A 16120-nucleotide genomic window follows, 5' to 3' on the forward strand; every position below is an offset into this window, starting at 1 on the left:
CAGGTAGGTAGGTACCTATTTATGCGCATCTGGAGGAGACCTGGATGAACGTAATTTGCTTAGTTCCTCCTATAAACTTGGCATTTCAATCTCTCTTGGCGAGCGTCGAGCCTGTAGTATTAATCCCATTCTCTTCCAGCAATTCAGCTCTGCTCAATCATCATGCTGCTTTATGTGGGTAGGAAGATACCTACCGCGTACCTAGTCAAGTAGCGACGCTATGACGTCGTTCTGCGCCCACCTCTCCAGATTCCTAGATCCCGTCGCGGACTCACCCAGACCCAATCACAATATGTATCCGTACAGTAATCCGGGTATACCGACAGTACTATGTAGTAAGGATCGTTTGATCGCTGTAAGCTCCGTGTGGAGGTAATGACTAGGCAGTGACCCAGCTAGCAAATCCAACTACATTTTAGGCCCCTTAGACCCAGTCAATAAGTATACGCTACGACTCCATCTTAAATCCCACATCAAGTTTCGCGGCACATTGACGTAGATGCCTCTGCCGACCCGTCGTCTTGAGCGAAAGCTCGACTAGGCTGATGACATGACCACCCCTCTAACAAGCTACAAACTGCAGTGGAAAGATTGGATGCGAAGCGAAAGCGAGATCATCATTCTCTGTACCTACATATGCACATTACCGTCCCCCACGTTTGAAGAATCAGGCGCCACACAGACAAAGCAAAGTGCAAGCGCGCTTCAAAATAGACCGACGCCGGATTCGCCAACAATACAGTGAAACCTTCAACGCCGTGCTATGCGCGTGGTGGCCCGTCCCAACTCCAGCTTCCTTGTGTGAAAAGACATATAAAAAGATATTGCAATCCCCGTCACCGAGGTGCATGCACCTGTAGGAAACAAGGGGCATTCACTGACCCAGCAATTCAGATCCTGGGCCGACCCCTTCCCAGTAGGTGTTGGCTGATTTCAACCTATGAAACCGGATGCAGCGCCTCGGGCACCGCCACGCTCTCCGTGCTCGATGCCACCGCCTTGACCTTCGCTCTCCGCCGCGGGGGTGGTGCCTTGGGTGGCAGCTTCTTCGGCCCATTGCTGTTGACGTGTATCGTCGCCGTCTGCTGAACCATTGGGGCGCCATGGCGGTGCTTTGGTACCGCAGGCAGGGCCTTCTTGGGTCTCGCCTGTTTCTCGGCCCTATTCGCCGTCTCATGGGCAGTGCTCACAAGCTCCTTGACTTCCCGCGGGAACTCGATTCTTCGGCTGGGAGTCTTCACTCCGGGCTTCTCGGTCACGGCGGCCACATCCACGACACTGACGTTGCTGGCGGCCTGTGCATGCGAGAGGCTGATCCCTAGGAACTTGTTCGCGATCTCGTCCTCCCCGGAGCCGGCGTTCTCGGCAAGCCACGGGACCTTGGTGACCCGATCAACCAGGCGTAGTGTCGTCTCATCGGCTGGCGCGAAATGTGCGCTTCCAGACCCGCCGAGGATTCCGAGGACTTTCAAGATTTCCTCCCGCTTGTAGTGTGGCGGTTGGCTCAGCTGCGTATGGGACAGGAGGGGCGACATGACCCGTAGATACGTGTGCCTGAGCGAGCTCAGCTCGTTGGGCAGATCGAGGAGGTTGCGGATTATCACGTCGAGGAGGACTCGCAAGTCGTTGGTGTAGAAATACTCATACGTCGACTTCGTAGTGAACAGCAGGTAAAGGAGCTTGAGGATTAGCAGTTGCAGGGACGTCTCCACCTCTCGATTCAGGAGAAGGATGATGTTCTCCCCAAAAGTCCTAAATATTGGCCCATGAAGGCCTAGCATCTTGATGATACGGTTCGTCAGGGGTGCCATCGGCGAACCGGGATCTACGGCTGCCGTAGTCGAGGCGACCATATACTGCTCATTCAACACTAGCTATGCAAGAAACATTAGCCTCCTGGCCAATACTTTATACTTAGGACGGTGGGAGACCTACCAAAACTCGGATGACGGGGTAGTGATATGGGTCGTTCACATCGTCGGACAAGGACTCGATAAGCTGGAATAGATAGATGACAAAGTTGTCGTCGACCTGTATCAAGTCCTCGGGGCGCAAATGCTCGATTCGAGACATTTCGTACATCAGCTCGAGCAACAGGCGATGGAGGCGACGGTCTTCATCTCGACAGTCCTTGACAAGATCCAGCAACCGGGGGAAACAGCCGGCGTCTATCATGCGGCGGAATATGGCCTCATCGGAGCGGCCGTCGAGGAGGAGGAAGTTGGCAATGATATGGAGGGGGGCGTACTCGTCCTCCTGCAGCAGGCTGTAGATGATCTGCGTGCGAACGTACTCGGTGTTCTGGAGAAATATACGGCTGTCCAGCAGTCTTTGAGAACAGCCCGCAATGTCGTCTTCGCAGTGGAGGTACTGGTCTCTGCAGCCCGCGACCAGCTGCAGCCAGGCGCGGAGCGCATCGTCGATCAGCTCGTGGGTGCTGCATGGCGTTGAGACGGTCTCGTCCAGCTCTGAACATACACACGTGTTAGCGATAGCGCTAGTGGGTTGATAGCAAGCCAGACTGACCATCCCAGAATTGCTGTTCGGTCTCGACAGCCGAAGTGATATCCTGGTCCGCCATTTTTCAAACGGACAAGCCCGACTTTGGTGGGGGAATTGGCATCGCAAGGCTCGGCTCGTCCACAAAGGTCTGGCATGAGGTTGGAGACACCTGTGGTTGCGATTGGTATGGATAAAGAAGAAGGGAGATAAGATCCGTAGCTGACGACTAATACTGCAACAACTGTTTTGTCAATATCCAGAGTCAGTTGCAGGATGCGAATGTCTACCTATCTAGGTAGCCTTTGATGTGATGCGCCCTTCTTGGCGGGCCGGCAAAGCTGAGACACTGGCCACTTTGATCATCTCCAGCGTGGACCCACTAGCATTTAATTCCAAGCACTTATCATGGAATCTGCCTACGCTTACCTCTTATCTTAATGGTACAGGTATATACTGGTTGACTGACATCATTGAGGTACCTAGGTATCTTCCATGACCTGATTTATGCATCCCCGACATACGCCACAAGATGGAAGGTACCTTACCTGAGGCAGTTGTAGTCTACAAACAATGATCATCGACCTGAACACCGTGCTCACCGAAAAACAACCTAAAAAGAAGCTGCCGACCCAGGACCTGCTATTAAGAAAACAATTTACATACCCACGTGACTCTGCCTTCAATCGCCGTCTTCTTCGTATATCTCGACTCTCTCCGAATACTCTCGGATTCGGCTTACAACGTAGTCGTCAATATCGTCGCCCTTGCCGGCAGCAATCCTGAGGATGAGCTCGTTCAGGTTCTGCCTCCCAAGAATGTCGACGTGGTCGGCCGTTTTGGGTCCGCCCCTCGGGTTGAACCTCTCGGGCTCGTGCGGCATCTCGACGACCGTCACCTTCACGCCGGCGGGGTTGTACCTCTTCATCTTCCAGCCTTTGTTGCACATGTAGCCGGTGCTGATCAGGTTGACCGTTCCGTCCCCCTCGCCTAGGATGACGCCGTGGTCGATACGTCCCTGGGTCAGGCCCGTGTCGATCGTGATGTTGAGGTTGGTTGCTTGTGGTATGTCTGGCGCTCGGTAATAGTACGCCCTCTCGGTCGGTTTGCCCACGCCGTAGAAGCAGTAGACCTTCAGACTCGGCGCCAGCGGCAGACGTGTCTCTAGCGGGTTGACCCATTTACGCGAGTCGTTCTCGTTCGCGTTGACCTCGGCGCTCGTATGGGCGACACCCTGGGAGTAGCTGCCCTTCACCTGTTTCTGATACCAATCCTCAGTCGTGTTGAACAAGTATTCCATCGCGTCGTCCACGGTGAAGTTCCTATCCGGAGTAGTCCAGTTGGCACCTGTGCGGAAATTGAGGAGGGAGCCGAATGACTCCTCCTGGCCAGGCTGATCATCGGGTGCCCAGGTCAGATTACCCCAAACGGCATTGCCACCGATCGGTAGCATGGACGACATGCCAGGCATGGCGCGGAAGATCTCGCCCCTCTCCTCCTTGCTCAGGAACTTCTCGAGGCCGTAGACGGCGAAGGCGTTCAGCTGGGCGGTGTCTCGCATCTCTCCAGAGAGCATGGCCGTGATGTCTTTCACGGCGCCGAGCATGCACCCGCTGACATTGATCCAGGAATCGACGTGGCGCTCGACCCAATCGTCTCCTCCGCGGCCCCCCTTTTCTGACGCAACCCAGTGGAAAAAGTAAAACAGGACCTGACTGCCCATGCTGTGCGAGACGATGACAACCTTCCTGTTGGAAAGGGCAACAGCCATCTCGATGTGCGACATGAGCCTTGTAAAGTACTGGTCACGCACTTCCAGATTGGGATACGACAGCCGCCAGTCGTATGCTGCTGTGAATGAGCTTGTCGGATCGTAGCCAAGCGAGGCCAAGTTCTCGATGATCTTGTTCCAGATCCAGTAGCCAGTGATGAAGAAGTCGGTGGCATCGAAGCCCTGGGCAGCTCTCAGCTTGATGCCCGGCGGATCCAGCCCGGTCTGCTTGTCGAGCATGATATGCTGTTTCCAGACCTCCTTCTCCATCACGAGGGCCCTCATCATGCTCCAGCTGCCCCATAGCCGCTTCCGGAAGTATGGGAGGGAGGCGTTAGACGTACCCCACGACTCGAGACCCGTCGATATGACCCCCGGGATCATGACGATGGGATGATCGGCCGACAGGCCTTCGGACTTGGCCTTGAGCCCGACCGAGAAGGCGTCGTAGCTTTCGATGAAGTCGCGCTCTCCCTTCTAGAGGCAGAGAAGAGGAGTCAGCAAAGAGAGGGAGAGAGGGAGAGAACGCAAACGGGCTGTCACGGGAGCCACTCGCCATCAGATCGCCTATGTCCTTGACGAGGCCGGCGGGAAGCACGTCGAACAAGCTGTCCATGCTCAGCTCCCCAATCCCGGGGAAGTCGATCAGATCATTGCTTTTGGCAAAGAATCCGGCCGCGATGATGCCGAACAGACTCCCCAACAGGAAAATTGCAGTATTCCTCCTCTTACGCGACTTGTGCCTGCGGTGGGCGACCTCGATCTTCTTCTTGTCCGTCTTCCCTGGACTTGTCTCGCGTGGTGTCGGAGTCGGAGTCGGGGTTGGAGTCTCGGACGGCGTGTCAGTTCCAATCACGCGACGACGGAGCGTTGTGGCCATGCCTGGGAGGCCGGCTGCTGCTCCTGCACCAACGCCGGGCGACGACATCGCTCGGCCTGCCAGTGCGACAAAATTGTCGCCAACTTGACCCGTGATGCTGTTATAAGGATTGGCGGTTGCTTGGCTCAAGCTTGGGGAATATATTTACTTAGGGAGGTACAAGTTTGCGATTCCTAGCCTGGAATGATCCGGTTCGACAACCAAATTACCTCCCTAGGTGTATATGAGATCCCGTGAAACGAAACGAATGCTCGTGGTAATGAAATAGAGTGATACAGTACCTTACATAGATAGGTAGGTACATAGACGAAATGGCGGTGCTAAACTTTGTATATATTTCCGAGGGACCAGGGGTTCCGAAGCCTGTCACTAAAGCTGTTAATCGAATTACGAGGCATAATTATTCCCCTCATTGATTGACGTCGTTCCTTGCATGTGAAAGTCAACTCGTCATCCCACATCCGTCCCAGATCACGTTCCGTCTTACCTATTTTAAGGCGAACTTAAAAGTGTGGCTTGTTTCTTTTTTTCCTGACTCAGGTGTCTCTCCAACACCCGCCGCCATTGCCTACATTAGATACCCACGTAACCTCTCGTGAACTCTTTGGGGTTTTCAAGGTTTTCCCCCTCGTCCGTTCTCTCGTGCGGGGCGACTCTTCGTTTCCATCCCAAGACGCTCTGCTCTGATGCGCCCCCCCACGGGATGAATCGGCCAAGCTGATACCGACGGATTCCGAGCTTAACGAAATGGAGGCTCCTCGTCTGACGGAGCTCCCTGGCGAGCTGAGATACATCCAGTATGAGCACAAGCTGGAGGAGCAGTATCTCCCCGCCATTCGGGCCCTGATCTCCAAGGATCTCAGCGAGCCGTACAGCATATACGTCTACCGGTACTTCTTATACCAATGGGGCCACCTATGTTTTATGGTACCTTGACCCTCCCGACTCTTCCCATCTTCTTCCTACGGGCACGGCACCAAGCTCGGCCATACTGACGCTGCCGCCCTACCGCAGGCTCTGAACCCCGTCGATTCCTCCCTCGTGGGCGTCATCATCTGCAAGCTGGAGACACACGCGTCCCACTCGCCCCAGACGCTGCGTGGATACATTGCCATGCTTGCCGTCTCGTCTCAGTACCGCGGCCACGGCATCGCAACCGCACTCGTCAAGCAGGCCATCGAAGCCATGGCTCAGCGCAGCGCCGACGAGATCGTCCTGGAGACGGAGGAGACCAACATCCCAGCCATGCGGCTGTATGAGAGGCTGGGGTTTTTGCGGTCTAAGAAGTTGCACCGCTATTACCTGAATGGCAACAGCGCCTATCGGCTTGTGTTGTTGCTCAAGTCTCTTGACGCAGATGCAGCCACGGATTTTGCACTCGACCATGCCGACAGATTGCCAGGCCAGTCGCTTACTCAGTCACAGTCTGGCAAAGGCTCGCCCGTACCGATCACAGACTCCCCAAGGGCAGCCTGATCTTCTCACGAGTGATACCAACCAATCCGGCCTCTATCTCCCAACGAGTATATGCTATTACACCGTGCTTTACGACAACGATCCCCTTCACCGTGAGTGGCGATTGGGCCGCTACACGAGACCTCGTTAGAATTACTGTTACACCAATGGTTCATCATAACACACAGAGCAGTGAAGGACGCCAGAGACGATCGGGCATTAGTGGGTTGGCTGTATTACCTGGCACGAAGTGGATTATTGTAGGGTCGGAGCATAGAATTGGGCTGCATATTCGGCGTTTTAGGTAGATGGTTACATGGGCGGTGAATAGACAGCTCGTCATTACGCCTGGGGGCTTCAGGGGAAGGAGAGAAAGCAGCGGTAGCCGGCCCTTCCTCGATATCCCCAGAATCCAACCACCCATGACGGGAGAAACCCCACAATTGAGAGAGAGTTCATCATCTCTAGTTTCCTTCCCCATTCCCTCTCCCGCTGCAAACGTCGTCTAAATGCTCAAGGCCACAGGGGGCGCTCGGCGAGCCAAAGCCTCCGAGACTGGCACGGGGCATATATCAAAACGTAACTAGCACACCAATCTCTGAACTTGGTCTCTAAGGGGGGACCTCGTCATCATCAGCCTTTGTCAACACCTTTGCCGTGTGCGATAATGTCTGTGGAGGAATACTAGCCTGCGTTAGTCGACTTCTCGACCCAGAGGAGGAGTCGCCTTACCAAGGATGCTTTGATGGTCCAGACGTTCCCCGAACCAATACCGAGATACGTATAGGCGTCTTTGTCATCAGCTAGCTACCTAGGCATGAGACGGTCCTGGTCTGGATGGAACACTTACCACACTTGTAGTAGATGGGCCGGCCGGCTGGCTTCACGAGGCCAAGGTCCTTCATCCGGATGAGAACCCGGAGGAGGTCGTCCTTATCTATGAAGTCCTTGGTATAGATGCAGATAAGCCTCGCCTTGTCAGGACCCTCCTTGGCTCGCGGGGCCACCTTGGCTGCGATGCCCAGCTCACCGTCAGCTGTGGCGCGAGCGACAGCTCTCCAGACTTCGGTGACGTCCGCGGGTTCTGGGAAGAGCATCCACTTGCCACATCGGACATGGCTCATGTGCGCCAAGGCCAGGATGTCCCTGACGGCCTCGCCCCGAGCCCGGTCAATCTCCCGGCCGATCACCGTCTTGGCCCTGCCACTTGCGTTGCTCTTCTCGATGAAGTCGCGAAGAAGGTGTAGCCGCGCGGTGCCTCCCTCCATGAAGGTGCCCAGTCGTGTCTGAGGGCCAAGCGGGCCTTCGTTCTCGCATCCACGAACCAGTTGGCTCTCGGGGGACTGATTGTCCTTGCGTGGGATATGGGGATTGTAGATGTAGATCCACTCCAGGTCAGGGGTTGCATCGGTTGTGGCTGGAGGCAGACGGGTCAGGAACTCGTCCACCGTCTCGCCCAGTTGCCTGGCATAATGAAGTCCAGCGTATGGGTTGTGCAACTGTGCCGTGCCAGGTTCTGTTTTGACCTGCTGCTGGGGAATGGGTATGCTCAGATCTGCCCGATCTCGCGACCAACCCTCCACGTCGAACGAGTCGACTCGGGACTGTAGAGCCGAGACCGTCTCGGCATCGCCTAGATACTGTCAATCCTGGCTCATCATAAACATCTTGGGGAGGCAGGAGAGACCGTAAAAGTCAGAATCCGAATCCCCAGCACTCATTCTTCCTGGGACGGTAAGGATGAAGATTAAGTGCGTGACCAGGCAATAAAAAAAAAGACTCTCCCAGGTAGCGTGCGGACGATGAAGCTGACAGATGTCAAGTAGAGAGCATTTTAAGAGAGTATTCGTAGTTTCCAACTCAGACGGGGGACGCCTTTGTACAAAGCAAAATGATGGCTCTATTCATCTCTAATCTCTCATCTCTCACCTCAAAAGATATTGCTGAAAACTGAAGTGTCTCAACCCCACATAAGTGCATGGCTTTCCGTCACACCGCATTTGGGGATAGTCAAGATCTCAGGTACCTATGACATGATATGGATGCCAGGTCCAGTGTCAGGCAGTTTCTATGCCGGTCGGCACCTTGTCAGGGCATGTGTGTTGAGGTCAAATGTTCCATGACTGGCAACGATGATTAGGTAACCACACCACTTCTTACGATTGCTTCTTTTTCTCACATATACCAAGACAAAATCCTGCAACATGACGAGATCTCTCCCGGCACAAATTCCGAACAACCAGAACCCTCCAGCTATTGCATATATGGTTACCATTTGCTGAGTCTGAGCCTAGGCCGATTCATCTCACAAGCACGACTCAATCCGCGGTCCAGTCGTGTAGCCTGTAGGATGGCTGGCTCAAGTGAGCCCATTGCGCCCCTATTCTCCCTGAAGCTTGACCTCCCTCCGAGCTGTCTCGAGTTTTGCCCAATATTTCCCGACTATTTCCTCGTCGGGACATACAATCTCCAAAAGGACGAGACGTCGGTCCAGGCCAATACAACAGAGGCAGAGGAGAGCAGCCAAGGCCCATCCAAGGAGGCTCAGAAGCGAAACGGAAGCATCGTCGTATATAAAGTGGAAGACAAAATCATGTATGTATCATGGCCGAGACCTTCTTCGTTCCTTTGACGACACATCTCACATGCCAGTGTCCACGTACACACAGAGCCGCAGCCGTCCGCCGTTCTAGATCTACACTTTCAGCATCTCCCGGGCAGGCAAGACATCTGTGGCGCCGTCTCCAGCACGGGAACATTGGATGTCTTCAGATTCTCGGGACCGCCAACTGCATCGAACGGGCTTCTCGCTCTGAACACAATAAGACTCCCGGGAATAGGGGAAGATGTGCTCTTCCTCTCATTTGCGTGGCACCCGTCTATCGAGGATGTCATTGCTGTCACGACCTCTCAAGGGAACGCGCACATTATCAGGCTTGGCTCGGATTGCAAGGCTTTCCAAAGCACAGGTGAGCCGATAATCAGCCACAGCCTCGAGGCATGGTGCGTAGCTATTTATCCTAGTGTTTCGACAAGCCATGGCCAGGAGTTGAACAACTCTCCACCATTTGCCCTGTTTACGGGAGGAGATGATTCAGCATTGCAGTATCTCACCTGCGAGATAAGAGGTGGTGCCGACGACGACGACAACGATCCCCTCGAAGTGTTCACTATGTTTGCCCCAGTGACGGTGCGAGGGCACGAGGCAGGCGTCACTGCGATTCTTCCGCTGCCTCTTACGGCTGGGGAGCAGGACTCAGATCTGGTAGTCACTGGAAGCTACGATGACCATGTTAGGGTGTATTCAATCGTTCCTCTCCATCAGGCAGGAGGTCTCCGCAAGGCAAGGCTGCTGGCAGAAGCAAACCTCGGCGGAGGAGTGTGGAGGCTGCGGCTAATCGGGGTACAAGAGGGGGATTCGGGGGCAACATGGCGAGCCTGGCTCCTGGCTTCTTGCATGCATGCCGGGGCAAGAATCGTCGAGCTCCGGGGATCGAGCAACGTGGCCTGCGAGGTGGAAGTCCTCGGACGGTTTGAGGAGCATAAGAGCATGAACTACGCAAGTGATTTCCGGCCTGGTGACTCGCACGGCGAGCTGGTCTGCGTGTCGACTAGCTTCTACGACAAGCTCCTATGTCTTTGGCAGATCGAGTTCCCGAGATAGGTAAATAGGTACCTATGTATGTACATACAATAGTCATCTTAGGTGGTAGCACAGCACCCACCTACCTCGATTAGTGCTGCATCTTAGCAGATTGCTCAGCTACCCAGGTCTGTCGTGCTGCGAATCGAAGTGAGGTAGCCCAGAGAGAGGGGAATGCACTGTAGTGTGTTTCTGATGTTGAGGAACGGACTCGAGTCCTGGACTCCTATCGCTGCGTCACTCTGTTTCAGGGGGGCATCGAGGCTACCCCACTGACCCCACCCCCGCCTCACAGCCTGCCCGGTACCTTAACCCACCAGACTACCAGCTTAATTGAATAAGCAACGTTATATGCATACAGTACCTGATTACCCGAAGCCTTAAACTCGAGCGCGCCTGAGCGCGCCCAAAATATTCAAGAACCGAATTTATTGAACGAACCATGCTCACGATCCAAGAGAAGAACGCTGGCAGTGGGATTGTGTCGCATAACAAGATATCTTAGGATATGACTGGATCTTCGGGCCTTTTCCTGTGCCTACTTGCTTCCCAAAGAAGGTTAGAAAGATTTTTCGTCTTTGACGTCGCCCACCACTCTTCTCTTTGCTAACAACAAAGCCGAGATAGCAGTCATACCGAATCCTTAGTCCGTCGTTAGCATATGAATCATCTTTGAGATACGGGGTGGCGGGGATAACTCTTCCAACCTCATCGCTCGTCCTGTGACGCAGATTTCGAAACACTCTCTTTCTCACCATGTCTTCCCTCAACGGAGCTGGTACGGCCGGCGGTCTCGCCCAAGTGGCTACTAGCGGTGACGCCATCCTCAGCAAGATCCACGATGCTCTCAACGTCGTACACAGCCCCTACTCCACAAACCAGTCCCGACAGGAGGCCCAGGCATTCCTCGAAGACGTGAAAGCTCTCCCCGAAGCACCATCGCATGGCTTCACCCTCGCCTCCGAAAAATCACACTCGCCCATCCTGCGACACTACGGCCTGTCCCTCCTTGAGCATGCGGTCAGGCACAAATGGCCCGAGTACAGCCAAGAACAAGCAGAATACCTCCGGGGCTGGATACTGCAGCTTTCCCGGGCCGTTTCTAGGGAAGACCCGCTGTACGTGAGGAGCAAGGTTTCCCAGTTGTGGGTCGAGGTGGCCGCGAGATGTTGGGCTGCCGAGTGGATGGACATGGATGATCTGCTTGTCCAGTTGTGGCAGGTGCCTGATTCCCCCGTCCATAAAGAGCTTGTTCTACAGATTCTCGAGACCCTGTCTGACGAGGTATTCAATGGCGACGACGCCGTCGTTGCAATGCGGGAGAGCGCCCTTAGCAAGGCCTGTGTTGAGATCTTCACCCCCGCCGCTGTCCTTGTCGAAGCCTTCCCAAGCCGCCAAGTCGGTCCTGCGGTCCGGTCCGGGGACGAGGGCTGGCTTCACCGGGTGGCCCAGCTCCTCGAGGACTGCCTGAAGGAGGACATACAGAATAACGACGACATCCGCGCCTGTGCCGTGAGGGCACTGGCAGTCTTCTACTCTCTCATGCCGTGGGCGATACCCAAGGCCCTGAGTGCTACGCAGTGTGTTCACCACATGTGCAATGCACTGGCGGCGCCTCAAGTGTCCGTTCAGAAGGTGAGTTGCCATGACTATCTCAGCTCTGGAGGCTCCCAACCCCAAACCCCCTATTAACAGAAGCAAGGCTGCCCTGGAAGCACTCCATGCCCTATTTTCACGAACCAACTTCACCGACCAAGAATTCCTCGACCTTGTTCTGCCCATGTACGACCCTAAGTCTGTCAATCTCTGCGGGAGGCTTTTCGAGTGGTCGACGGTGGATGCCCAGGATATCGACGACGACAAATACCAGTTTGCCAAGAAATTCTCAGAGGTAAGTCCCCCTGAATGGTACTTAGAAAAAGGGTGCACTACTGATTGTTGTTGCGCTGAAGATGATATCCTGCCTCGGCAACTACCTCGACAGAAAGTTCCACGCGCTGCCTGAGGGCGCAAACGTTCAGGATTTCTTGCAGCTTCTGCTGTTGGTAGTCCAAAGCCAGAGCCTCGTTGTCTCCATTCCTGTCCTGGTGACTTGGACCCGAATTCTTCGCAATAACCTTATCAGCGGCTTGGTGGACAATCCCCATCTTATCGGGAATCTCTTAGAAGTCTGTAGCTCGAGGCTGATACGTTACGAGAGCCTCCCGGAAGACACTGAGGACCCAACCTACCTTCTCCTAATGGAGGATACAGACACGGTCCCTGAACGTCATGCTTTCTTAGGCAACTATCGCCGATACAGCTCCCAAGTTATCGAGAGCATCGTGCAACTAAAGCTGGCCGATGCATTCTACCATATCCTCACCCAGGCCGAGAACGTCCTCGGCACCCTGTACGACGGCCAACCGCCGCTGGATGGTAAGCATGCTGCCCACGCCCGCCTAGTAAATGCCCCCAAGCTAATCCATCCTCAAGTGACCAAATACTCCAAGAACTCCATGTCTGTGCTGAAAGTTGATGCCCACTTCACCGTCGTGGAGTCGGCGCTGAAGGGTTACGTTAAATGGAGGTCAGCTCGACGCCAATCACCCGAGGAGGTAAGATCAACGCTTCCCGCCTGGGTCAATGATTCTCGATCTGAACGCTGGGAATAGGAGCAGAAAGGCGCAGCTTTGGAGGCGGATTTCGAAGGGTGGTGCAACCGGTTATTGGACATGAAGGTTGAGGTAAGGAAGATGGGAGAGGTCGCTATCTGCTACCCGCGATAGACGCTAATGTGTGTCCTTTAGGACCCCCTGATTAGGAAACGGATTCTCCAGTTGCTCGTAGCCTTCTCTACGTCTGCCCTGGACAAGAACGCCGGCTTCATGCTGAAGGTTCTCGAACACATCCTAATGACCTGGCCAGCTCCCCAGCCCGAGCACAAGCTATTTAATGATGCCGTCAAAGACCTGCAGTCAGAGAGCATGGTCGAGTTACAAAGACTGGCATCCAAGATGCCCGATCATCTTCTGGTAAACAAATTGCATTCTCGATTAGGTATTATAAGGAACAGGGAACTGACAAGGTGATTGAAGGACGTCTACGATCAACTGGAAGCGAAGATCAAGGAGATGATTGCATCCGGGACACTAGACGAGAAGCGACAAATAGCCTACCAGAGCTTTCTGTTCATCATCATGTAAGGCGGACACCTCCTGTGCCGACTCATGTCCAGATTTTCTAACGCATTTCCAAGTCATCGAGCTACACGAATCGACCAAGCCACCCGCATCCAGCGTCTCGAGGCTTTCGTCGAACCGGTGAAGGCGCAGTGGAAGAACGAGAACCTAAAGCAAGCTTTAACCTCCTACGGCGGCTTCTGCGAATTGATAGGGTTGGACAAGGCCCAGAACTACCTGGCGCGCTGTCGTGTCCAGGAGCCCGACTGGGGCTCCGTGGAGCTTGATTCCGAGGGTCTAGCATTGCAAAGGGAGCTTGAAGAGCGACAAACGGTTCGTACACGCTCCGCTGTTTTATTTTATTTATATAACAGGTCTAACGTTGCCTAGCTCTTACCCCTGCGCTCTACCAAATCCTTCCTGACCTACTCTGTGGAGAAGCTGGAGAAGAGCTCTCTTCCGTATCAAGCTTCATGCGCCCTTTGGCAGGATGGGTTCCCCTTGATATTGCCAGAGCTTCTCAAGTTCTTGAGGTAAGTAGTTCCAATACTCTCCGGTGATGCAGGACAATCATTGACCGATCCTTCTCAATGGGCAGTCACGCGCATGCGACTCACAATCCTGCCAACTGGAATCTGCTCCCAGCTGAGATGCGGTCCATAGTTGGAAGGGTCCTGACAGATCGTTTCTGGCAGGCTGGCATATCTGAGGGCAGCAAAGACGAGTTCTATGCCAGGGTGCTTGACAAGAAGAACACGCTCGAGGGCTTGGCGTCGACAATCCGTGGAACAGTCCGCTTTGTGAGGGAGACGTGCTATGCTATCATCTACTGCATGAGCAGACTGGATGTTCAGTTCTACGGATTTGCCGAGCTGCCCGGCCCACTGGCCCACGCCTTGTTCTCGGACTCATTCTGCCTGTCCTCGCACCAGATCATCAACCTCCTCAACCTAGTCCGGTACTTGGTAGACCACTGCCCTGTCGAGCTCCGGGAGCATTTCCTCCCGCCCATACTCGCCGCATGTTTCCAGCAGATGGATGCAAAGATCACGTCGGAATGGGATAACCTCGGCCGACAAGAGGGTGTCAAGGCCGCCGGTGATGAGTTAACCGAGGAGATGAAGGCCGAGAGCATCCTCAGACAGCTCACCTACACAGCAGTCGTGATGGTTGCCGACTTCCTCGATCCAGCGCGCACCAGTAAGTCGGAAGGAAGGGGGCGTGTCGTGTTGTTGTTCCCCGTGTTCTTAGCTGACCAAATGCCCCAGACCCTCCTCCCACTGGGATAACGAATGGACAGCAGAGCTCGGGCTCGGATGCCAGCTATCCTACTCTTCGAAGGTTCTGCCTAATGTTTAGCTCCATCGTAGAGCCTCTTTTGCTCTTCTGCATGCATGCTATTCGCATGCATGACGGCAGATGCTGCGGCGTAGTGTTGCGGGTCTTCCGCTCCATCGTGCCGGAGTTCGAGGCTGGGCTTTCCAACACCGGGGATCATGCCAAAGGCCATGCGGATCAGGGGAATTTCCCCATACCGCAGGAGACCTCGCGTGCAATCCGTGAATTCATCTCGTCGGATGTCCTCAAGGGCTGCATCACTTCCTTGCACGACCCTTACTTCGTCGAGTCGCAGAAGGAGCTCGGGTCTCTCATTGCAGCCATCCTCGTTCACTACTGCCCACTCACACCCACCCCGAGAGACGTTCTCCTCTCGCTGCCCGACATAAAGCCGCAGGACGTGGATCAGACCATTGGCTACGTGTCGCAGCTGAGTCAGCACCAGTCGCGTCAACAGCGTGCCGTGGTGCTGGACCTGCTGAAGGACTTGAAGGGCGTCAGCATCTCCGAGATGGGCAAGCTCAACAAGGGCATGGGCGCCGCCGGCGGTGCGGATGCGCGGTCGAAGCGGATCCCCCGCAGCAAGATGGCCCAGGAGTTCATGACGGCGCCGCCGCCGGCGACGGGCGGCGGCGCGGGTAGCGGTGGTGGTGGTGGTGACGCTAATAGAAAGAGCCCCGACTTGGAGGGCGTGGCGGGCATGTTCGACGAAGGCGGCTGAGTGGGGGTGATGGTTCCATTTCACCTTCTCGCTCGGAGCCAAAGCGGGAGACCAAGTGACGGCCTCTATTTGCAGCCGCAGACTCGGGGCCGCGTCGCCGGAGCCCGTCTATTCTCCGTCTATTCTTCTACCTAGCCATGTATGTACAGTACTTGTATGCTAGAGGTAGCTTACTTCGTCCCCGAGGGAGCTTGCCTCACCTGAATCGAGCAACCATAGTTAACGATATCGACCGCGTAGCATGGAATTGTGAATGTTATTCCCGAGACTGTACCCTCTGGGTCTCTGGCTGTTGTGACTAGTTTGTCATGAAGACCACCGGTCTAATGCCAGGCACAACACGAGCATCGGCCGTCTCCTTCCGTCAATGGCCAGCCGGAAACCTCCCTCTAGCTCTGTCCAGGGAGGTGGTGTTGGTGCTGTCATGTGATTAGGCGATGGTGGCACCCAATTTGATGGATATTCCCCGTCTCGTTCATATGGACCCGACCCGCCACGGCATATGGATTTAGTGTTTATAAAAATCCGGTTCCACGAATCACCGTTGTATCCAACATGTTTTGTTTTAATCAACTAAACATCACCTCCAGCCTTACAGCCTTTTAGCTGAGCCTCGGTCCTGGGCCCCGCGTCTTACACCTCATTCTTATAT

The 16120-nt window shown here is 54.7% G+C and overlaps 6 protein-coding genes across 6 annotated transcripts; 3 read left to right on the plus strand and 3 right to left on the minus strand.

The window, feature by feature from the left end:
• Positions 1-438: 438 nt before the first annotated feature.
• Positions 439-2916, minus strand: QBC33DRAFT_95100 (uncharacterized protein). Its single transcript, XM_060433213.1, has 3 exons — positions 2527-2916; positions 1936-2468; positions 439-1874 (listed from the first exon to the last, which is right to left on the minus strand). The coding sequence occupies exons 1-3, from the start codon at positions 2579-2581 to the stop codon at positions 939-941; spliced, it is 1524 nt and encodes a 507-aa protein (XP_060282598.1). The 5' UTR covers positions 2582-2916; the 3' UTR covers positions 439-938.
• Positions 2908-5502, minus strand: QBC33DRAFT_540846 (putative phospholipid:diacylglycerol acyltransferase). The gene is made up of 2 exons (XM_060428105.1): positions 4827-5502; positions 2908-4747 (listed from the first exon to the last, which is right to left on the minus strand). The coding sequence occupies exons 1-2, from the start codon at positions 5196-5198 to the stop codon at positions 3182-3184; spliced, it is 1938 nt and encodes a 645-aa protein (XP_060282599.1). The 5' UTR covers positions 5199-5502; the 3' UTR covers positions 2908-3181.
• Positions 5503-5897: 395 nt separating this feature from the next.
• Positions 5898-6626, plus strand: QBC33DRAFT_452960 (putative n-terminal acetyltransferase; the record flags this gene model as incomplete). The annotated part of the gene is made up of 2 exons (XM_060424662.1): positions 5898-6077; positions 6165-6626. 2 exons carry the CDS (start codon positions 5898-5900, stop codon positions 6624-6626), a joined length of 642 nt encoding a protein of 213 aa, XP_060282600.1.
• Positions 6627-6939: 313 nt separating this feature from the next.
• Positions 6940-8737, minus strand: QBC33DRAFT_540852 (uncharacterized protein). Its single transcript, XM_060428106.1, has 4 exons — positions 8293-8737; positions 7456-8238; positions 7338-7396; positions 6940-7289 (listed from the first exon to the last, which is right to left on the minus strand). Exons 1-4 carry the CDS (start codon positions 8324-8326, stop codon positions 7239-7241), a joined length of 927 nt encoding a protein of 308 aa, XP_060282601.1. The 5' UTR covers positions 8327-8737; the 3' UTR covers positions 6940-7238.
• QBC33DRAFT_540859 (uncharacterized protein) lies at positions 8600-10391 on the plus strand. Its single transcript, XM_060428107.1, has 3 exons — positions 8600-8745; positions 8795-9200; positions 9258-10391. Exons 2-3 carry the CDS (start codon positions 8956-8958, stop codon positions 10267-10269), a joined length of 1257 nt encoding a protein of 418 aa, XP_060282602.1. The 5' UTR covers positions 8600-8745; positions 8795-8955; the 3' UTR covers positions 10270-10391.
• A 290-nt stretch (positions 10392-10681) lies between these two features.
• Positions 10682-15468, plus strand: QBC33DRAFT_611614 (ARM repeat-containing protein; the record flags this gene model as incomplete). The annotated part of the gene is made up of 12 exons (XM_060432455.1): positions 10682-10806; positions 10876-11883; positions 11951-12139; positions 12201-12666; positions 12724-12845; positions 12903-12974; positions 13038-13262; positions 13326-13429; positions 13487-13742; positions 13800-13942; positions 14008-14609; positions 14678-15468. Exons 2-12 carry the CDS (start codon positions 11005-11007, stop codon positions 15466-15468), a joined length of 3849 nt encoding a protein of 1282 aa, XP_060282603.1. The 5' UTR covers positions 10682-10806; positions 10876-11004.
• Between the last annotated feature and the right edge of the window lie 652 nt (positions 15469-16120).

This window comes from Phialemonium atrogriseum, assembly GCF_030411735.1.
Source record: "Phialemonium atrogriseum strain 8032-3 unplaced genomic scaffold QBC33scaffold_15, whole genome shotgun sequence".
NCBI classification, from domain to species: Eukaryota; Fungi; Ascomycota; class Sordariomycetes; order Cephalothecales; family Cephalothecaceae; genus Phialemonium; species Phialemonium atrogriseum.

Excerpts from the sequence above, each read along its gene's own strand:
- QBC33DRAFT_95100 (XM_060433213.1), bottom strand. The coding sequence starts at position 2,581 with ATGGCGGACCAGGATATCACTTCGGCTGTCGAGACCGAACAGCAATTC. Across the intron at positions 2,469-2,526 it reads CGAACAGCAATTCTGGGATG|AGCTGGACGAGACCGTCTCA; the intron begins GTCAGTCTGGCT and ends GTGTATGTTCAG. Across the intron at positions 1,875-1,935 it reads ACCCCGTCATCCGAGTTTTG|CTAGTGTTGAATGAGCAGTA; the intron begins GTAGGTCTCCCA and ends TTTCTTGCATAG.
- QBC33DRAFT_540846 (XM_060428105.1), bottom strand. The coding sequence starts at position 5,198 with ATGTCGTCGCCCGGCGTTGGTGCAGGAGCAGCAGCCGGCCTCCCAGGC. Across the intron at positions 4,748-4,826 it reads AGGACATAGGCGATCTGATG|AAGGGAGAGCGCGACTTCAT; the intron begins GCGAGTGGCTCC and ends CTCTGCCTCTAG.
- QBC33DRAFT_540852 (XM_060428106.1), bottom strand. The coding sequence starts at position 8,326 with ATGAGTGCTGGGGATTCGGATTCTGACTTTTACG. Across the intron at positions 7,397-7,455 it reads GCCCATCTACTACAAGTGTG|ACGCCTATACGTATCTCGGT; the intron begins GTAAGTGTTCCA and ends CTGATGACAAAG. Across the intron at positions 7,290-7,337 it reads GGACCATCAAAGCATCCTTG|TATTCCTCCACAGACATTAT; the intron begins GTAAGGCGACTC and ends AACGCAGGCTAG.
- QBC33DRAFT_540859 (XM_060428107.1), top strand. The coding sequence starts at position 8,956 with ATGGCTGGCTCAAGTGAGCCCATTGCGCCCCTATTCTCCCTGAAGCTT. Across the intron at positions 9,201-9,257 it reads AAAGTGGAAGACAAAATCAT|TGTCCACGTACACACAGAGC; the intron begins GTATGTATCATG and ends CTCACATGCCAG.